The 23093-nt window shown below is 46.0% G+C and overlaps 1 protein-coding gene across 3 annotated transcripts in view; it reads left to right on the forward strand.

Annotated features, from left to right (window-relative positions):
• VPS54 (VPS54 subunit of GARP complex) overlaps nt 1–22663 on the forward strand; it is a 243712-nt gene extending 221049 nt beyond the window's left edge. For all 3 annotated transcript variants that reach the window (XM_063918442.1, XM_063918445.1, XM_063918444.1), the window contains 3 exons: nt 2565–2672; nt 19333–19427; nt 20382–22663. In XM_063918442.1, the coding sequence (XP_063774512.1) occupies nt 2565–2672; nt 19333–19427; nt 20382–20487 (309 nt within the window). In that variant the 3' untranslated portion in view covers nt 20488–22663. The remainder of the gene's footprint in view (nt 1–2564; nt 2673–19332; nt 19428–20381) is intronic.
• Nucleotides 22664–23093: the final 430 nt, after the last annotated feature.

The raw sequence follows: 23093 nt of genomic DNA on the forward strand, positions 1-23093 counted from the left end.
ATAAAGCCTTGTGGTGTAGATTTGCCCTCTTGTACATACGATAAAGCCTTGTGCTGTAGATTTGCCCTCTTGTACATACGATAAAGCCTTGTGGTATAGATTTGCCCTCTTGTACATACGATAAAGCCTTGTGGTGTAGCTTTTCCCTCTTGTACATACGATAAAGCCTTGTGGTGTAGCTTTTCCCTCTTGTACATACGATAAAGCCTTGTGGTGTAGCTTTTCCCTCTTGTACATACGATAAAGCCTTGTGGTGTAGCTTTTCCCTCTTGTACATACGATAAAGCCTTGTGGTATAGATTTGCCCTCTTGTACATACGATAAAGCCTTGTGGTGTAGCTTTGACCTCTTGTACATACGATAAAGCCTTGTGGTGTAGCTTTTCCCTCTTGTACATACGATAAAGCCTTGTGGTGTTGCTTTTCCCTCTTGTACATACGATAAAGCCTTGTGGTGTAGCTTTTCCCTCTTGTACATACGATAAAGCCTTGTGGTGTAGATTTTCCCTCTTGTACATACGATAAAGCCTTGTGGTGTAGCTTTGCCCACTTGTACATACAATAAAGCCTTGTGGTAGATTTGCCTTCTTGTACATACGATAAAGCCTTGTGGTGTAGATTTGCCCTCTTGTACATACGATAAAGCCTTGTGGTGTAGATTTGCCCTCTTGTACATACGATAAAGCCTTGTGGTGTAGCTTTTCCCTCTTGTACATACGATAAAGCCTTGTGGTGTAGCTTTTCCCTCTTGTACATACGATAAAGCCTTGTGGTGTAGCTTTTCCCTCTTGTACATACGATAAAGCCTTGTGGTGTAGCTTTTCCCTCTTGTACATACGATAAAGCCTTGTGGTGTAGATTTGCCCTCTTGTACATACGATAAAGCCTTGTGGTGTAGATTTGCCCTCTTGTACATACGATAAAGCCTTGTGGTATAGATTTGCCCTCTTGTACATACGATAAAGCCTTGTGGTGTAGCTTTTCCCTCTTGTACATACGATAAAGCCTTGTGGTGTAGCTTTGCCCACTTGTACATACAATAAAGCCTTGTGGTAGATTTGCCTTCTTTTACATACGATAAAGCCTTGTGGTGTAGCTTTTCCCTCTTGTACATACGATAAAGCCTTGTGGTGTAGCTTTTCCCTCTTGTACATACGATAAAGCCTTGTGGTGTAGCTTTTCCCTCTTGTACATACGATAAAGCCTTGTGGTGTAGCTTTTCCCTCTTGTACATACGATAAAGCCTTGTGGTGTAGATTTGCCCTCTTGTACATACGATAAAGCCTTTTGGTGTAGATTTGCCCTCTTGTACATACGATAAAGCCTTGTGGTGTAGCTTTTCCCTCTTGTACATACAATAAAGCCTTGTGGTAGATTTGCCTTCTTGTACATACGATAAAGCCTTGTGGTGTAGATTTTCCCTCTTGTACATACGATAAAGCCTTGTGGTGTAGCTTTTCCCTCTTGTACATACGATAAAGCCTTGTGGTGTAGCTTTTCCCTCTTGTACATACGATAAAGCCTTGTGGTGTAGATTTGCCCTCTTGTACATACGATAAAGCCTTGTGGTGTAGATTTGCCCTCTTGTACATACGATAAAGCCTTGTGGTGTAGATTTGCCCTCTTGTACATACGATAAAGCCTTGTGGTGTAGCTTTTCCCTCTTGTACATACGATAAAGCCTTGTGGTGTAGATTTGCCCTCTTGTACATACGATAAAGCCTTGTGGTGTAGATTTGCCCTCTTGTACATACGATAAAGCCTTGTGGTATAGATTTGCCCTCTTGTACATACGATAAAGCCTTGTGGTGTAGATTTGCCCTCTTGTACATACGATAAAGCCTTGTGGTGTAGATTTGCCCTCTTGTACATACGATAAAGCCTTGTGGTATAGATTTGCCCTCTTGTACATACGATAAAGCCTTGTGGTGTAGCTTTGCCCACTTGTACATACAATAAAGCCTTGTGGTAGATTTGCCTTCTTGTACATACGATAAAGCCTTGTGGTGTAGATTTGCCCTCTTGTACATATGATAAATTCTTGTGGTGTAGCTTTGGCCTCTTATACATACAATAGAGCCTTGTGGTGTAAATCTGCCTTGTGGTGTAGCTTTGCCCTATTGTACATACGATAAAGCCTTGTGGTGTAGATTTGCCCTCTTATACATACGATAAAGCTTTGTGGTGTAGACTTCCCCTCATGGATATACGATAAAGCCTTGTGGTGTCGATTTGCCCTCTTATACATACGATAAAGCCTTGTAGTGTAGTTTTCTATATAGTGATTCCTGTTTTGTGTATGGACATGATAGTCTGTGCCTGTTGGTAGCGTGACTTAGTTCATGAGAGAATGTGTAGGAGTCGCTCACAGTAGAAGGAACGCTCTCTGAGCTCTACTTGTAGAGTATGATGGATTTCAGGCATTCCTGCAACTTCCTCTGTATGGCGTGTATCACACCGATGTCAGCAGTCATTTACAGTATATTAGCATGCCCTATTATAACTGGCCACATGGTGTATGTGTTCTGTATCTAAGGTTTCTTGATAAATTTTCTTTCCTTGCAGTATGAAGTAAAAGCTCCCGTTCCCTCAATGTGCTTTAGAAACATCTGCAAGCAAATGGCTAAGATGCATGAAGCCATTCATGAGCTGCTCCCTGAGGAACAAACACAAGTAAGTGTCTGTCTGCTCCCTCGCTGCAATAAGTTACTGCTGCTGCCCTGACCACAGCAAGCATAGCATTTTGCAGCACTGAAGTTAGGAGAACCGTAAGTGTGTGTGCTGGGGGCTGAGAGAGATTATGTCTTTATGTTATAATGGTAGATGTGTGTATGTTTGTGGCCGGGAACCCTAGCCACCCACCTAGGATGGACATAACTTCATAAACTTTCATGTTGCGGTGTCATCAAAGGAAAATGTCAGTGCGATGTGGACTGCCTATGTAATGCTGTAGCATATATATATATATTTATGACGTGAGATGCCTTGGGCGAGTGATCTGCCAGGTCCCGTGCAACTATGCTAATGCATCTTTTCTATGCGTCTTTTTACCTGAATATAAGACTAGAATACACAAGGAGACTGTGCTGATTAATTTGATATGTGACACTTGTAAATGTGTGTGCAACTGAGGAGCAGATGTATTAAGCCTGGAGAAGTGATAAAGCCGTGATAAGTGTAGAGGTATGTACACACGGTATTTTGACTACATAGTCAAAATCTTAAGGAAAGTTAGTGAACATCTCATGGTGTTAGGCAGCTTGTGATACCTATTCGATCTCGATGCGCTCTCCCGCGGGGTTGGTATTGCAAGGCTAGATAGACTGTGCAGGCAAGTCAATCTTGACTATCTAGTGTACTATCTAGTACAAAGTATAGTCAAAACTGGCACTTAGTCAAAATCGTACATAGACAAAATCTCAAGCACAGATAGTCAAATCTGTGCTATCTGGGCTCTGGGGGAGTTCAAGGGAAATCGCATAGTCCAAATCGGGCATAGCAAGCATCTCACCGTGTGTACACACCTTTAGGTAATAACGCACCAGCCAGTCATTACTGATTTGTAAAATGACAGGAGCTGATTGGCTGGAACATTATCATCTTCCGCTTATCACTGCTGTATCACTTTTCCAGGCTTAATACATCTGCCCCCTGAGTCTGTATACGAAGCACAGCGGAACTTGGCAATGCAAATAGCTGCGGTTGCTGCATCATAGCACTTCCTGTACAGATTCAGACTCATTCACACACATACAGTATATACAAGTGTCACATATGAAATTAAGCAGCACAGTCTCCTGGTGCTTCCTAGTCACATCACTTTTTCTTGGTACACCAAGAGGACCTGTTTGGCATAACTGCAGCAATGTTATATGAGGACACAGCTATAAGTGCAGCAGCTTAATCTCCAGCGCTGAACGCACTTCATTATTTTAGTGCGTTGAATTGCTATTTCTCTGACGTCCTAAATGGATGCTGGGGACTACGTCAGGACCATGGGGAATAGCGGCTCCGCAGGAGACAGGGCACAAAAGTAAAAGCTTTAGGATCAGGTGGTGTGCACTGGCTCCTCCCCCTATGACCCTCCTCCAAGCCTCAGTTAGGTTTTTGTGCCCGGCCGAGAAGGGTGCAATCTAGGTGGCTCTCCTAAAGAGCTGCTTAGAGTAAAAGTTTTGTTAGGTTTTTTATTTTCAGTGAGTCCTGCTGGCAACAGGCTCACTGCAACGAGGGACTTAGGGGAGAAGAAGTGAACTCATCTGCGTGCAGGATGGATTGGCTTCTTAGGCTAGTGGACACTAGCTCCAGAGGGACGATCACAGGTACAGCCTGGATGGGTCACCGGAGCCGCGCCGCCGACCCCCTTGCAGATGCTGAAGAGAGAAGAGGTCCAGAAATCGGCGGCTGAAGACTTCTCAGTCTTCATGAGGTAGCGCACAGCACTGCAGCTGTGCGCCATTGCTCTCAGCACACTTCACACCAACGGTCACTGAGGGTGCAGGGCGCTGGGGGGGACGCCCTGGGCAGCAATGAAAGTACCTATGCTGGCTAAAAATACATCACATATAGCCTCTGGGGCTATATGGATGTATTTAACCCCTGCCAGGTTGTCAGAAAAACGGGAGAAGAAGCCTGCCGAAAAGGGGGCGGGGCCTATTCTCCTCAGCACACAGCGCCATTTTCCTACACAGCTCCGCTGCTAGGAAGGCTCCCAGGCTCTCCCCTGCACTGCACTACAGAAACAGGGTTAAAACAGAGAGGGGGGGCACTTATTTGGCGATATTATTATATATTAAGATGCTATAAGGGAAAACACTTATATAAGGTTGTCCCTGTATAATTATAGCGTTTTGGTGTGTGCTGGCAAACTCTCCCTCTGTCTCCCCAAAGGGCTAGTGGGGTCCTGTCCTCTATCAGAGCATTCCCTGTGTGTGTGCTGTGTGTCGGTACGTGTGTGTCGACATGTATGAGGACGATGTTGGTGAGGAGGCGGATCAATTGCCTGTAATGGTGATGTCACTCTCTAGGGAGTCGACACCGGAATGGATGGCTTATTTAGGGAATTACGTGATAATGTCAACACGCTGCAAGGTCGGTTGACGACATGAGACGGCCGGCAAACCAATTAGTACCTGTCCAGGCGTCTCAAACACCGTTAGGGGCTTTAAAACGCCCATTTACCTCAGTCGGTCGACACGGACACTGACTCCAGTGTCGACGGTGAAGAAACAAACGTATTTTCCATTAGGGCCACACGTTACATGTTAAGGGCAATGAAGGAAGTGTTACATATTTCTGATACTACAAGTACCACAAAAAAGGGTATTATGTGGGGTGTGAAAAAACTACCTGTAGTTTTTCCTGAATCAGATAAATTAAATGAAGTGTGTGATGATGCGTGGGTTTCCCCCTGATAGAAAATTATTGGCGTTATACCCTTTCCCGCCAGAAGTTAGGGCGCGTTGGGAAACACCCCTTAGGGTGGATAAGGCGCTCACACGCTTATCAAAACAAGTGGCGTTACCGTCTCCAGATACGGCCGCCCTCAAGGAGCCAGCTGATAGGAGGCTGGAAAATATCCTAAAAAGTATATACACACATACTGGTGTTATACTGCGACCAGCGATCGCCTCAGCCTGGATGTGCAGCGCTGGGGTGGCTTGGTCGGATTCCCTGACTGAAAATATTGATACCCTTGACAGGGACAGTATTTTATTGACTATAGAGCATTTAAAGGATGCATTTCTATATATGCGAGATGCACAGAGGGATATTTGCACTCTGGCATCAAGAGTAAGTGCGATGTCCATGTCTGCCAGAAGAGGGTTATGGACACGACAGTGGTCAGGTGATGCAGATTCCAAACGGCACATGGAAGTATTGCCGTATAAAGAAAAAGACCCGTCTTTTCAGCCTCAGTCCTTTCGTCCCCATAAGGGCAAGCGGGCAAAAGGCCAGTCATATCTGCCCAGGGATAGAGGAAAGGGAAGAAGACTGCAGCAGGCAGCCCCTTCCCAGGAACAGAAGCCCTCCACCGCTTCTGCCAAGTCCTCAGCATGACGCTGGGGCCGTACAAGCGGACTCAGGTGCGGTGGGGGGTCGTCTCAAGAGTTTCAGCGCGCAGTGGGCTCACTCGCAAGTGGACCCCTGGATCCTACAAGTAGTATCCCAGGGGTACAGATTGGAAGTTCGAGACGTCTCCCCCTCGCAGGTTCCTGAAGTCTGCTTTACCAACGTCTCCCTCCGACAGGGAGGCAGTATTGGAAACAATTCACAAGCTGTATTCCCAGCAGGTGATAATCAAAGTACCCCTCCTACAACAAGGAAAGGAGTATTATTCCACACTATATTGTGGTACTGAAGCCAGACGGCTCGGTGAGACCTATTCTAAATCTGAAATCTTTGAACACTTACATACAAAGGTTCAAATCAAGATGGAGTCACTCAGAGCAGTGATAGAGAACCAGGAAGAAGGGGACTATATGGTGTCCCTGGACATCAAGGATGCTTACCTCCATGTCCCAATTTGCCCTTCTCACCAAGGGTACCTCAGGTTCGTGGTACAGAACTGTCACTATCAGTTTCAGACGCTGCCGTTTGGATTGTCCACGGCACCCCGGGTCTTTACCAAGGTAATGGCCGAAATGATGATCCTTCTTCAAAGAAAAGGCGTCTTATTTATCCCTTACTTGGACGATCTCCTGATAAGGGCAAGGTCCAGAGAACAGTTGGAGGTCGGAGTAGCACTATCTCAAGTAGTTCTACGACAGCACGGGTGGATTCTAAATATTCCAAAATCGCAGCTGTTTCCGACGACACGTCTGCTGTTCCTAGGGATGATTCTGGACACAGTCCAGAAAAAAGGTGTTTCTCCCAGAGGAGAAAGCCAGGGAGTTATCCGAGCTAGTCAGAAACCTCCTAAAACCAGGCCAAGTGTCAGTGCATCAATGCACAAGAGTCCTGGGAAAAATGGTGGCTTCTTACGAAGCGATTCCATTCGGCAGATTTCACGCAAGAATTTTTCAGTGGGATCTGCTGGACGAATGGTCCGGATCGCATCTTCAGATGCATCAGCGGATAATCCTGTCTCCAAGGACAAGGGTGTCTCTTCTGTGGTGGCTGCAGAGTGCTCATCTACTAGAGGGCAGCACATTCGGCATTCAGGACTGGGTTCTGGTGACCACGGATGCCAGCCTGAGAGGCTGGGGAGCAGTCACACAGGGAAGAAATTTCCAAGGAGTGTGGTCAAGTCTGGAGACTTCTCTCCACATAAATATACTGGAGCTAAGGGCAATTTACAATGCTCTGAGCCTAGGAAGACCTCTGCTTCAAAGTCAACCGGTGCTGATCCAGTCGGACAACATCACGGCAGCCGCCCACGTAAACAGACAGGGCGGCACAAGAAGCAGGAGGGCAATGGCAGCAAGGATTCTTCGCTGGGCGAAAAATCATGTGATAACACTGTCAGCGGTGTTCATTCCGGGAGTGGACAACTGGGAAGCAGACTTCCTCAGCAGGAACGACCTCCACCCGGGAGAGTGGGGACTTCATCTGGAAGTCTTCCACATGATTGTGAACCGTTGGGAAAGACCAAAGGTGGACATGATGGCGTCCCGTCTGAACAAAAAACTGGACAGGTATTGCGCCAGGTCAAGAGACCCTCAGGCAATAGCTGGGACGCTCTGGTAACACCGTGGGTGTACCAGTCGGTGTATGTGTTCCCTCCTCTGCCTCTCATACCCAAGGTACTGAGAATTATAAGACGGAGAGGAGTAAGAACTATACTCGTGGCTCCGGATTGGCCAAGAAGGACTTGGTACCCGGAACTTCAAGAGATACTAAGAAGGGACTTGCTTCAGCAAGGATCATGTCTGTTCCAAGACTTACCGCGGCTGCGTTTGACGGCATGGCGGTTGAACGCCGGATCCTAAGGGAAAAAGGCATTCCGGAAGAGGTCATCCCTACCCTGGTCAGAGCCAGGAAGGAGGTGACCGCACAACATTATCACCGCATTTGGCGAAAATATGTTGCATGGTGGGTGTGAGGCCAGGAAGGCCCCCACGGAGGAATTTCAACTCGGTCGATTCCTGCATTTCCTACAAACAGGAGTGTCTATGGGCCTCAAATTGGGGTCCATTAAGGTTCAAATTTCGGCCCTGTCGATTTTCTTCCAGAAAGAATTGGCTTCAGTTCCTGAAGTCCAGAAGTTTGTCAAGGGAGTACTGCATATACAACCCCCTTTTGTGCCTCCAGTGGCACTGTGGGATCTCAACGTAGTTCTGGGATTCCTCAAATCACATTGGTTTAAACCGCTCAAATCTGTGGATTTGAAATATCTCACATGGAAAGTGACCATGCTGTTGGCCCTGGCCTCGGCCAGGCGAGTGTCAGAATTGGCGGCTTTGTCTCACAAAAGCCCATATCTGATTGTCCATTCGGAGAGGGCAGAGCTGCGGACTCGTCCCCAGTTTCTCCCTAAGGTGGTGTCAGCGTTTCACCTGAACCAGCTTATTGTGGTACCTGCGGCTACTAGGGACTTGGAGGACTCCAAGTTGCTAGATGTTGTCAGGGCCCTGAAAATATAGGTTTCCAGGACGGCTGGAGTCAGGAAAACTGACTTGCTGTTATCCTGTATGCACCCAACAAACTGGGTGCTCTTGCTTCTAAGCAGACGATTGCTAGTTGGATGTGTAGTACAATTCAGCTTGCACATTCTGTGGCAGGCCTGCCACAGCCAAAATATGTAAATGCCCATTCCACAAGGAAGGTGGGCTCATCTTGGGCGGCTGCCCGAGGGGTCTCGGCTTTACAACTTTGCCGAGCTGCTACTTGGTCAGGGGCAAACACGTTTGAAAAATTCTACAAATTTGATACCCTGGCTGAGGAGGACCTGGAGTTCTCTCATTCGGTGCTGCAGAGTCATCCGCACTCTCCCGCCCGTTTGGGAGCTTTGGTATAATCCCCATGGTCCTGACGGAGTCCCCAGCATCCACTTAGGACGTCAGAGAAAATAAGAATTTACTTACCGATAATTCTATTTCTCGTAGTCCGTAGTGGATGCTGGGCGCCCATCCCAAGTGCGGATTGTCTGCAATACTTGTACATAGTTATTGTTACAAAAATCGGGTTATTATTGTTGTGAGCCATCTTTTCAGAGGCTCCGCTGTTATCATGCTGTTAACTGGGTTCAGATCACAGGTTGTACAGTGTGATTGGTGTGGCTGGTATGAGTCTTACCCGGGATTCAAAATCCTTCCTTATTGTGTACGCTCGTCCGGGCACAGTATCCTAACTGAGGCTTGGAGGAGGGTCATAGGGGGAGGAGCCAGTGCACACCACCTGATCCTAAAGCTTTTACTTTTGTGCCCTGTCTCCTGCGGAGCCGCTATTCCCCATGGTCCTGACGGAGTCCCCAGCATCCACTACGGACTACGAGAAATAGAATTATCGGTAAGTAAATTCTTATTTTTTTGGCTGTCGCCTTGTTCTTGTTTTGGATGAGTCTTACATAGTAAGTCTTGTTAATGACTGTAACCTGGGATTAGCAAACTTCTGTTAATGTAAGAGCACCTTCTTTGAAATGTACACCAGGCGGTGTTTTCGTAAGTGGAGATGTTGCCCAAGGCACCCAGTCAGATTCTAGCTACTGTCTTCTAGAAGGTGTTAGATAAATCTTCAGTAGAATCTGATTGGTTGCTGTTGGCAACATCTCCACTTCTGAAAACTTGCTCTTTAGTAAATATACCCCAGGGGTCTCCTGTGTGTGTCTGTGTAATATTTAAACAGTAGCAGACAGCAGGTAATTTGGGGAAAACAAAGTTGCGGCTGTATATTTGAGGTTGTCAAATGTTAATTCTATATTACTGTTTAAACCACATTGCTACATTCATTATAAGTGGTGCATATATCAGCAAAGGAACACAATTGACAAGTTCCTGGGCAATTTAAGTTATATTTCATTTTGGGAGACTGGGTTTCCTGATTTGCACCCTAAAGTTGTTTGGGGTTGGACCCCTGTTGTGCTATATGTGCTTTTTTCTTTGTACAAAGGGATGAGTTGAGCTTTTAAAATATACAGTGCATCCAGAAAGTATTCACAGCGGTTCACTTTTTCCACAATTTGTTATGTTACAGCCTTATTCCATAATGGAATAAATTCATTTTTTCCTCAAAATTCTACACACAATACCCCATAATGACAGCGTGAAAATTCTTTTAGTGATTTTTGCAAATTTATTAAAAATAAACTTAAGAAATCACATGTACATAAGTATTCACAGCCTTTGCCATGAAGCTCAAAATTGAGCTCAGGTGCATTCTATTTCCACTGATCATCCTTGAGATGTTCCTACAGCTTAATTGGAGTTCACCTGTGGTAAATTCAGTTGATTGGACATGATTTGGAAATGCACACACCTATCTATATAAGGTCCCACACTTGACAGTGCATGTCTGAGCACAAACCAAGCTTGAAGTCAAAGGAAATGACCTCTGAGATAGGATTGTCTCGAGGCACAAATCTGGGGAAGGGTACGAAAAAATATCTGCTTCTTTGAAGGTCCCAATAAGCACAGTGGCCTCCATCATCCGTAAATGGAAGAAGTTCGGAACCACCAGGACTCTTCCTAGAGGTGGCCGGACGTCTAAACTGGGTGATCGGGGGAGAAGGGCCCTAGTCAGGGAGGTGACCAAGAACCCGATGTTCACCCGATGTTCACTCTCAGAGCTACAGCATTCCTCTGTGGAGAGAGGAGAAACTTCCAGAAGGACAACCATCTCTGCAGCAATCCACCAACCAGGTCTGTATGGTAGAGTGGCCAGAAGTAAGCCACTCCTTAGTAAAAAGCACATGGCATCCCGCCTGGAGTTTACCAAAATGCACCTGAAGGACTCTTAGACCATAAGAAACAAAATTCTCTGATCTGATGAGACAAAGATTGAACTCTTTGGCGTGAATGGAGGAAACCAGGCACCGCTCATCACCAGGCCAATATCATCCCTACAGTGAAGCATGGTGGTGGCAGCAGCATCATGCTGTGGTAATGTTTTTCAGCGTCAGGAACTGGGAGACTAGTCAGGATAGAGGGAAAGATGAATGCAGCAGTGTACAGAGACATCCTGGATAAAAACCTGCTACAGAGCGCTCTTGACCTCAGACTGGGGCAACGGTTCATCTTTCAGCAGGACAACAACCCTAAGCACACAGCCAAGATATCAAAGGAGTGGCTTCAGAACAACTCTGTGAATGTCCTTGAGTGGCCCAGCCAGAGGCCAAACTTGAATCTGATTGAACATTTCTGGAGAGATCTGAAAATGGCTGTGCACCGACGCTTCCCATCCAACCTGATGGAGCTTGAAAGGTGCTGCAAAGAAGAATGGGCGAAACTGCCCAAAGATAGGTGTGCCAAGCTTGTGGCATCATATTCAAAAAGACGAGGCTGTAATTGACACCAAAGGTGCATCTACAAAGTATTGAGAAAAGGCTGTGAATACTTATGTACATGTGATTTATTAGTTTTTTATTTTTTAATAAATTTCCAAAAATGTCCCCAAAATTTTGTTCACGTTGTCATTATGGGGTATTGTGTGTAGAGTTTTGAGGGGGGAAAAATTAATTTATTCCGTTTTGGTATAAAGCTGTAACATAACAAAATGTGGAAAAAGTGAAGCTCTGTGAATACTTTCTGGATGCACTGTATATCCTCTGACCATCTTGGGAGGTGTGTACTTCTGTGTCATCTGTTTTCTCTGTTATTAAGTCTTTGTAAAGACCTATCAATTGAGCAATAAACATCTCCCTGCTTTAAAAAAAAAATACCTACTTGTATCTTGTGACTACCAGAATTGCACAAATCGCTGTTCTGTTTTCTGGTGGTCTTGCGGCTGAATCCAGTGTCTCCAGTCTTAAGCCCTCTGCCAGCTACCAAGCACATACTGGGCCATAGCTAGGTAGCAGTTTGAATTAGCCCACAGCAGCCAGAATGTGTTTCAGCAGTGTTACCACATACACCAAGAAGTAAGCCGTTCTAGGTGCCGGTGGTAAGATGCTTGGTTCCAGGTGCCAGTGTAGGAGCCTGATGGTGGCATTGGATTAGCCGTCCACAACACAATGGAAGAAGACAGTAACAGATGGTTAGTGACGTTGAAAAGGCATCCCTAGACTGTAGGATTGGTGACGGAAGCCAACTCAGGTTACTCAAGGAAAAGTAACCTCATCTACGTACAAGTAATCTGTGACTGCCAGGAGAAGTGAGGTCATCCCGACATAATATCTATTATAAAGGGGGAGAGTTATCAAAGCTTGTTACAGGCTGTGTTTGAGAATTGACAGTTAGGAGCTGATTGGTTGGTAGTTTATATCTCTTTACTTACTTTCTCCGACATACACAGTGGAGTGAGATGGAGGCTCATGTGCCCACCATGCACAGCTTCCACTGATACCAATGTCAAACAGCAGTCAGGCCTCACAGTAGCTTTAAACACAAAGTCACCGAATACCCTTTCTCCTCTAATCTTATCGAATAGTGTCAGCCACTGGCTGTTTCTGCTCTGTGCATGACACCGTCAATCAACTTCACTCACAAAAATGTGTACTTAGTGAAGCTATCAAAAATCTTAACTTAAAAAAAATATATATATATCAGAAAAAGAGAAAATCTGTGAAGGATAAGTGTAAGGCGATGCACTATGAAGAAGACGAAGGGAGGAATGAAATAGGGTGTGAGAATCGGAAAGTGAGAGATTTTGGGAGAATTCTCCTTTCTCTAACGTCCTAAAGGATGCTGGGACTCCGTAAGGACCATGTGGAATAGACTGGCTCCGCAGGAGGCATGGGCACTTTAAGAAAGACTTTGGACTCTGGGTGTGCACTGGCTCCTCCCTCTATGCCCCTCCTCCAGACCCCAGTTTTAGACTGTGCCCAGAGGAGAATGGGTGCACTGCAGGGAGCTCTCCTGAGTTTCCTGCTTTGAAAGCATTTTTGTTAAGATTTTTTCTCTTTTTCAGGGAGCACTGCTGGCAACAGGCTCCCTGCATCGAGGGACTGAGGAGAGAGGAGCAGACCTACTTAAATGATAGGCTCTGCTTCCTCGGCTACTAGACACCATTAGCTCCAGAGGGAGTGAACACAGGTTCGTCCTGGGCGTTCACCCCAGAGCCGTGCCGCCGTTCTCCTCACAGAGCCAGAAGAAACGAAGACAGAAGACGTCTCAGGCGGCAGAAGCCTTCGGTGCTTCACTGAGGTAACGCACAGCACCGCAGCTGTGCGTCATTGCTCCCATACACCTCACACACTCCGGTCACTGTAAGGGTGCAGGGCGCAGGGGGGGCGCCCTGGGCAGCAATAAAACACCTCTCCTATGGCAAAAGTCTATATACATGTACAGGTGAGCACTGTACATGTATATAAAAGAGCCCCCGCCATTTTTTAGTAAGTTTGAGCGGGACAGAAGCCCGCCGCCGAGGGGGCGGGGCTTCTCCCTCAGCACTCACCAGCTCCATTTTCTCTCCACAGCACCGCTGAGAGGAAGCTCCCCGGACTCTCCCCTGCTTGACACACGGTGAAAGGGGGTTTTAAAGTAGAGGGGGGGCACATTATTGGCGTTTGTACTTTAAGCAGCGCTACTGGGTAAACAATCTGTGTTTTTCTCCAGGGTTATATAGCGCTGGGGTGTGTGCTGGCATACTCTCTCTGTCTCTCCAAGGGGCCTCAGGGGGAACCTGTCTTCAGAAAAGAGATTCCCTGTGTTTGTGAAGTGTGTCGGTACGTGTGTGTCGACATATTTGACGAGGGAGGCTCACCTAAGGAGGAGGGGGAGTGCATGATGGGCAGGTCGCCGTCGGCAACGCCGACACCGGACTGGGTGGATATGTGGAATGTCTTGAATGCAAATGTAAATTTACTGCATAAACGATTAGACAAGGCTGAAGCTAGGGATCAGTCAGGTCGTCAGACCATGCCTGTCCCTGTGGCACCAGGACCTTCGGGTCCCAGATCACTGACACAGATACCGACACAGATACTGACTCATGTCGACTATGAGGATGCAAAATTACAGCCAAAGGTGGCGAAAGGTATTCGTTACATGATTATTGCCATTAAAGAGGTTTTGCATATCACTGAGGAACCCCCTGTCCCTGACACGAGGGTACACATGTATAAAGGGAAAAAGCCTGAGGTCACTTTTCTGTCCTCATTTGAACTAAGCGACTTGTGCGAAAAGGCTTGGGAATCTCCAGATAGGAGACTACAAGTTCCCAAAAGGATTCTTATGGCGTATCCCTTTCCACAAAAGGATAGGATACGATGGGAATCTTCGCCGAAGGTAGACAAGGTGCTGACACGCTTATCCAAGAAGGTGGCACTGCCTTCTCAGGATACAGCTTCCCTCAAGGATCCTGCTGATCGTAAGCAGGAGGTTACCATGAAGCACATTTACACACATTCCGGTACTATCGTTAGACCGGCTATGGCATCGGCCTGGGTGTGTAGTGCTGTCGCAGCATGGACAGATTCCTTATCTATGGAACTTGACACCCTAGATAAGGATACCATTCTAATGACCCTAGAGCATATCAAAGATGCTGCTTTATATATGAGGGATGCTCAAAGAGACATTTGTTTACTAAGCTCCAGAATAAATGCTATGTCTATTTCTGCTAGGCGACTCCTGTGGACCCGACAGTGGACGGGGGATACCGACTCAAAGCGGCATATGGAGTCGTTGCCTTACAAGGGGGAGGAGTTGTTTGGAGAAGGCCTCTCGTACCTTGTCTCTACTGCTACGGCCGGTAAATCGAATTTCTTACCTTATGTCCCCCCGCAGCATACTAAAAAGGCACCTCATTATCAAATGCAGTCCTTTCGTTCCAATAAAAGCAAGAAGGTACGGGATCGTCCTTCCTTGCCAGAGGAAAAGGCAAGGGAAAAAAGCTGCATGCAGCTAGTTCCCAGGAGCAGAAGTCCTCCCCTACATCTGCAAAGTCCACCGCATGACGCTGGGGCTTCCCGGGGGGAGTCAGCTCAAGTGGGGGCACGTCTTCAATTTTTCAGCCAGGTCTGGGTTCACTTACAGGTGGATCCCTGGGCTATAGAGATTGTTTCTCAGGGATACAGGCTGGAATTCGAAGACGTGCCTCCTCGCCGCTTTTTCAAATCGGCTCTGCCAGCTTCCCCGTCAGAGAGGGAGTTAGTGTTGACTGCAATTCAAAAATTGTATCTCCAACAGGTGATAGTCAAAGTTCCTCTTCTCCAGCAAGGAAAGGGGTATTACTCAACCCTGTTTGTGGTCCCGAAACCGGATGGTTCGGTCAGGCCCATTTTGAATCTAAAATCCCTGAACTTGTACTTGAAAAAGTTCAAGTTCAAGATGGAATCGCTCAGAGCGGTCATCGCCAGCCTGGAGGGGGGGGGATTGGATGGTGTCCCTGGACATAAAGGATGCTTACCTTCATGTTCCGATTTTCCCTCCTCACCAGGCTTTCCTGAGATTTGCAGTACAGGACTGTCATTACCAATTTCAGGCGTTGCCGTTTGGGCTTTCCACAGCCCCGAGAATTTTCACCAAGGTTATGGCGGAAATGATGTTGCTCCTGCGCAAGCAGGGTGTCACAATTATCCCAGACTTGGACGATCTCCTCATAAAGGCGAGATCTCGGGAGAAGTTGCTGGACAGCGTGTCGCTGTCGGTGAGGATGTTGCACGGGCACGGCTGGATTCTCAATATACCGAAGTCCCAGCTAGTCCCTGCAACGCGCCTGACCTTTCTGGGTCTGATTCTAGACACAGACCAGAAAAAGGTTTTTCTTCCGATGGAAAAGGCTCAGGAGCTCATAGCCCTGGTCAGGAACCTATTAAAGCTAAAAAAGGTTTCAGTGCATCACTGCACGTGTGTCCTGGGGAAGATGGTGGCATCGTACGAGGCCATCCCCTTCGGAAGGTTCCATGCGAGGACCTTTCAATGGGATCTACTGGACAAATGGTCCGGGTCCAATTTACAAATGCATCAGAGGATCACCCTGTCTCCCAGAGCCAGGGTATCTCTCCTGTGGTGGCTGCACAGTGCTCACCTCCTAGAAGGCCGCAGGTTCGGAATCCAGGACTGGATCCTGGTGACCACGGACGCAAGCCTCCGAGGTTGGGGAGCAGTCACACTGGGAAGAAATTTCCAAGGTCTCTGGTCGAATCTAGAGACTTGTCTCCACATCAACGTCCTGGAGTTGAGGGCCATATACAACGCCCTACGCCAGGCGGAGGCATTGCTTCAGGACTAACCGGTTCTGATTCAGTCAGACAGTGTCACAGCAGTGGCTCATGTAAACCGCCAAGGCGGCACAAGGAGCAGAGCGGCCATGGCAGAAGCCACCAGGATTCTTCGCTGGGCGGAAGGCCATGTAAGCGCCCTATCAGCTGTATTCATCCCGGGGGTGGACAACTAGGAAGCGGACTTCCTCAGCAGGCACGACCTGCATCAGGGAGAGTGGGGACTTCATCAAGAAGTCTTCGCACAGATCGTGGGTCGGTGGGGACTGCCTCAGATAGACATGATGGCGTCCCGTCTCAACAAAAAGCTAAAGCGGTATTGCGCCAGGTCAAGGGACCCTCAGGCGGTAGCGGTGGACGCTCTAATGACACCTTGGGTGTTCAGATCGGTCTATGTGTTCCCTCCTCTACCTCTCATACCCAAGGTGTTGAGAATAATAAGACTAAGAAGCGTAAGAACAATCCTCATTGTTCCAGATTGGCCACGAAGGACTTGGTATCCGGATCTGCAAGAGTTGCTCACAGAAGATCCGTGGCCTCTTCCTCTAAGACAGGACCTGCTTCAGCAGGGGCCCTGTCTGTTCCAAGACTTACCGCGACTGCGTTTGACGGCATGGCGGTTGAACGCCGGATCCTAGCAAAAAAAGGTATTCCGGCGGAGGTCATTCCTACCCTGATCAAGGCTAGGAAGGACGTGACATTGAAACATTATCACCGTATATGGCGAAAATATGTTTCTTGGTGTGAGGCCAGGACTGCTCCTACGGAGGAGTTCCATTTGGGTCGTCTGCTTCACTTCCTGCAAACAGGAGGGACTTTGGGCCTAAAATTAGGGTCCATAAAGGTCCAAATTTCGGCCTTATCCATTTTCTTTCAAAAGGAATTGGCTTCTCTTCCTGAAGTACAGACATTCGTGAAGGGGGTGCTGCATATTCAGCCTCCTTTTGTACCTCCGGTGGCGCCGTGGGATCTTAATGTGGTATTAAGTTTCCTCAAGTCACCTTGGTTTGAACCACTCACAACAGTGGAGTTGAAATATCTCACTTGGAAAGTGGTCATGTTGTTGGCCTTGGCTTCTGCGAGGCGTGTTTCGGAATTAGCGGCTTTGTCACATAAAAGCCCCTATCTGGTTTTCCACGTGGATAGGGCAGAATTGAGGACTCGTCCTCAATTTCTGCCTAAAGTGGTCTCTTCTTTTCATATGAATCAACCTATTGTAGTGCCTGTGGCTACACGGGACTTGGAGGATTCCGAGTCCCTTGATGTGGTCAGGGCTTTGAAGATTTATGTGGCCAGAACACCGAGGGTTAGGAAAACTGAAGCGCTGTTTGTTCTGTATGCAGCCAACAAAGTTGGTGCGCCTGCTTCAAAGCAGACTATTGCTCGCTGGATCTGTAAAACGATTCAGCAGGCGCATTCTACGGCAGGATTGCCATTGCCTAAATCGGTTAAGGCCCATTCCACTAGGAAGGTGGGCTCGTCTTGGGCGGCTGCCCGAGGGGTCTCGGCATTACAGTTGTGCCGAGCAGCTACTTGGTCGGGGTCAAACACCTTTGCAAAGTTCTATAAATTTGATACCCTGGCTGAGGAGGACCTCCTGTTTGCTCAATTGGTGCTGCAGAGTCATCCACACTCTCCCGCCCGTTTGGGAGCTTTGGTATAATCCCCATGGTCCTTACGGAGTCCCATCATCCTCTAGGACGTTAGAGAAAATAAGATTTTACACTTACCGGTAAATCTTTTTCTCGTAGTCCGTAGAGGATGCTGGGCGCCCGTCCCAAGTGCGGACTTCTTCTGCAAGACTTGTATATAGTTTTTGCTTACATAAGGGTTATGTTATAGTTTCATCGGTTTAGACCGAGACTATGTTTTTTGTTCATACTATTAACTGGGTAGTTATCACAAGTTATACGGTGTGGCTGGTATGAATCTTGCCCTGGGATTCCCAAAAATCCTTTCCTCGTTCTGTCCATCTCCTCTGGGCACAGTTTCTCTAACGGGTCTGGAGGAGGGGCATAGAGGGAGGAGCCAGTGCACACCCAGAGTCCAAAGTCTTTCTTAAAGTGCCCATGCCTCCTGCGGAGTCCGTCTATTCCCCATGGTCCTTACGGAGTCCCAGCATCCTCTACGGACTACGAGATAAAGATTTACCGGTAAGTGTAAAATCTTAATTTTTTTTTTAAAGTGGCAATCATTTACTTGACAAAATCAAGTTGATTTTCCCATGTAAATGGTTGCCGCTTTAAAAAAAACAGAAAAACTCTCCCAAAATCTCACTTTCTGAATTTCACACCCTATTACATTCCCCCCCCATAGAGAGACTTAAAGAAAGAAACGGTAAAGCACTTTATCTGTAAGACACAGTAAGTAAAATGACAAGAGGGAGAGATCATGCTTAAGACTGGGTGGGTGGAAGAGGGCAGATGTGCAAAAACAAGCCACAGCTGCTATTTAAGCTCTAAGTGCTATTTCTATCTCAAGTGGTGTCAGAAGCTGAACAATACATAGTATGTCTGGAACAACGTTGTTTTATAGAATCTAATGGTTCAGTTATAGCAAACTGCTTTTCTGGCTACCAGTACCACAAATGTAATGCCCTTGTTCTACTAAATTTGTATAGTCACCCAGTTTAACCAAGAACTTCTTGGTTAAGATGGGCAAATATACAAATTTACTAGTGAACTCTTAATGTCAAGCCATAGAAAGCATATTGGTGTTAGGGGCTTATTGTCAAAACACATGGTTCCAATCTTTTTCTGCCTGGATGGATGAATTATATTAGGTTTTGTTTGCCTGATAATTTTATACATAAGGAAAGCAGCTCCGAAATATTGGTAGATGTTGGCTGCATTGATCTCCACCTTATGCCATACTGTGGTATGCACTGGTTGCCCACTGACTGAGAAAGCTGGCATGTAAATTGCACGGCCAGAAGCCAGTGCTCCAGAAGAGATGTCTCTCAGAACTGTCAGAACTTCTGACATACTGCATTCAAAGTCATGGCATAGATTTACCTTATAGACAGTGCTTATTCATTTATAAAGTAATGACTTTATGCTTTTATCCTTTGTGCAGGCTTTGTTCCTCCGCATAAATACCAGCTGCAGGTTACACTTGAAGAGTCAGCTGTGTCACTTAAATGTCACAAATGATGGAGGACCACAGCATGGGTGAGTTAATGTAGAGCACCTGTAGGGGCTTATTCCACATACTCAGCATCTCATTCAGGAAAAATGAGGAATTGCTCATATATCAAATGATTTCCCTTCCCTGAAATGTTACTTTTCCTGATCTATGTACAATAGAGTATGCCTGAGCAATATACTTTACTGCAAGGTACACGCAACAAAAGGACCACGGTGCGGGTGCAGTGGTTAGCAGTACTCCTGTGCAGCAGTGGGTCCATACGGTACCAGGAGTTTTCCCATCTCGTGTTTGTGTGGGTTTAATTCTAGTACTCCAGCTGCTGAGACATACTAGTAGGTTTATTAGTATGAGTGCCTGTGGGAGGCAGATCATAGTCTTAGCACACGGGTGAAGGGAATAATGTGATTGAATTCTCTTTACAGTGCTAGGTCAGCACTTTATCAATGAAAGGATAATTAGGAGAAACCTATTGGCACTATAACAAAGTGGTCAGTATTGCTACCTCACAGCTTTGAAGCCATGGGTTTCAATTGCAATCAGACCGTTATAGCTGTATAATTTGTGTATATACACCTCTCTGCATGTTACTCCCCTACGTGCCTCTTAACTCCCACATTAAAACATAGGAGAAGGTGTATCTGCAGCCAGGCATCCCTGCTGTTCAAAGAGTACTGATGATAATTCACCAAACAATAGAAAATGTAAATAAAATAATTATTTTATTGTGCTTCATTGTACTCGCCAATCGTAAAAACATGACAAATAGCAGTGTATAGCCTTGCAGACTGAGGTCGGGTCACCTGCTGCACTCTAAACTCTATTACATTTCCCCCTTAGTGTGCGTATTACACAACACCTTCCCTAAACCTCCCCCCCTCCCCATCCCCCCATTTTGTGGCACATCTGACCATGTTTTTTTGTTGTTTTTTTGCTGATCTTATGTTCAAGTTAAAAGCTGACTTTCTGTTTATTTGCAGAATGGTGGCAGCAGATATTGCCTTTTACACTGGAAATGTCCTAGCTCTAAAAGGTCTTAAGGATCTGGACCTAAACATGGGTGAAATTTGGGAGCAGAAGAGGTGATGTCTAGCAAAAGGATAAGAAACATTAATCTTAACTTATGTGTGAGGACTGGCAGTGTTCTACACAAGACCTAAAAGTTATATTCCAAAGTGCACGTCAGGGGCTGGGAAACTGTGTATCTAGTAACTGGATCCAGCCTGGATGTCAGGGATTCGCTACACCCTTCCGTGGACAACACACGAACAGTTCACATACAATGTTTCTCATCTTCTTTGGAAACAGCCTCAGGTTTCTTTGGACCAAATGCAAAACAAGTGCAAGGCTGTAACACAGCTTCCCTTATGTCCGATCTCCTGTACGCTGTAAGAAAAAGGATCCCTTTCTGCAGAAGGCGTTGTTAAATGTATTTCTTGAAGATGTAAAATAATGGTTCAAATCCCACGAGGAGAAATCAGAACACTATCATCTGAACAGCTTTTGGAAGGTTTTTTTCATTGTTATATCTCTCTTAAAACAAAGTCAGCTGATTGTTGTATGTGCGGAAGGTGGAAGTTGCGACAGTGAAGAAAAGGGAATGGAATAAGCTTTAATAGTTCTGTTTTTTTGGGGGGTGGGGGCTGGCGAGTGGGTAGAACCCTTATGTTCACTTGATTCATCATTTGTGTTCAGACTGGATGCTGATTTTCCGATTGCAAATCCACTATTTGCATGCCCTCATAGCACAGTGTGGCAAGAGCACTTGATGCAAAGGGCAGGCTTATCTGACTCTTGTCAGGCTTGAGCAATATGTGAAGCTGCAGGGGTTGGCAGGGCATGTTGGCACCTGTAGTTCCACGTCAGTCGCTAGCCTCTACTCCGTCTTACACTGCTCCAGTAGGATAACTCCGTAGCTATGGTGCTTTAATTAGCTAATGACTTTTGGATAGCTTGGGGACATTGCTATAAATCGCTGGTATTTTCAATCTGTATTTTTGTACAATATTTTTTTTAAATTAAGGTATTTTTGCCCTTGCCATATTTGGTGAGGGTGAAAGTATTTATTTGCATTATCTGCTATCAATGTGGATATTTTCTGATTGCATTTTTAAGTAAATATCAATCAATTAAGAATTTTGCTTAATTTTTTTTTTTGTATTGTTATAGGAATGCATAGGTATCAGACAAGGGGTATGTAGTTAAAGGGGTATATTCAATTACTGTTGGATAAGCCCTGTTCAATGAGCGACCAAATCAGACTGTCAGATTTGGCCGTTCCCGGTGTCCAGTCCGTGCAGCAGTCAGCCCTCCCCGTGCGTCTCCCGTACCATGCTTCTGCCCGCCACGGCCACGATGACTGCAGCTGCACTGTCTGACTAGTGTCAGACACAGTAGTGGGAGAAATCCAGACCGCGCCAGCACGGTAACTGCGCCGTACCCGCGGTCCTCCGCCGACATAACTGCCTACGTGCCCTTCTGCCCCATCTCATCGTCTCAATCCGACATTTTTTAAAGTATGATTGAGATTGTCGGAAACTAGGCCAAAACCTGTCTGATTTGGCCCCGTTTCCGACTGAAGCATGTGGATCGGCAGCTATTCTGCCGATTTACGTGCTTTCCAACAAGTCAAATTTCCCGACTTCTCTGAAAAATGAGAAGGGGATTGAATAGGTCCGAACCCCTTCCGACCTGAAAAAGTTGAAAACTGACGTCTTTCCGACAAGACGGCAGTTTCGGCAGTAATTGAATATACCCCAAAGTGTATAAGCAGGTAACTACTGTACCTACCATCGCAAATTTTTGCTATAGGTAAAAATCAGCGATGATGTGAAAGATACTGAAGAGGTGATGAACAGTACATTCAGTCTTATCTCTGCAAAAAAAAAAATGTTTTTCTGTGGACGCAGAGCTGTGTCTCATTGCCTTTTATGGGATCACTGACTCCCAAAGTGTTAAAGCTGAAGCACTTTAACGGCAGCCCAATATTAAGTGCCTGCACATATTTATGAAATACAGACTCCTCGTTATGTTTTACCCCAAGTAACATGAGAGTGCCTAACATTCAGTGTTGATACTGGCCTTGATTTCTGCTGCTGTGAACACTCCAAAAGTCTTAAATCCTTTACACAGTTAAGCACAAAAGACATGCCACCTGTGAGTAGGGCAGTCACCAAGGATTTGTATGTTAAGTGTATAATGTAAATAACCTTTAAAAGGTTTAAACCTTGGTCAGTATCACATAAAAGATTATTACTGTTTATACATGCTTCTGTTGTTTTATTTTTTTCAACTGTTGAAGTTCAGTCATCAACTCAGGTGAGTTGTATTACTCGCTAATCCAGCATTCATTCCAAAAATCTTAATAATATTAATCTAAATGACATACATTATAAATACAGGTTATTATTAAAATCTGCTCAGAATATTCAGTGCTCCCCCTGTCCATCATTGTGTATTTAATCTGTGCCAAAGCATCCTGGTGCAACAAATTCTGTAATTTATACTCCTGTAATAAGTATTCATAAAAATACTCCTATGCCCCCTCTCTCTGTGTATACATTAATCCCATGAGGAACTGTGTAACCAGATTAGAATAGGAGTACGGTGATTGTCCGGTAAGTAACTTATTTGATATACAGTATATATATATATATATCAACACATGTCCATCCATGACTCTCCAGCCAGGG

The sequence above is a fragment of the Pseudophryne corroboree genome, chromosome 4, assembly GCF_028390025.1.
Source record: "Pseudophryne corroboree isolate aPseCor3 chromosome 4, aPseCor3.hap2, whole genome shotgun sequence".
Taxonomy (NCBI): domain Eukaryota; kingdom Metazoa; phylum Chordata; class Amphibia; order Anura; family Myobatrachidae; genus Pseudophryne; species Pseudophryne corroboree.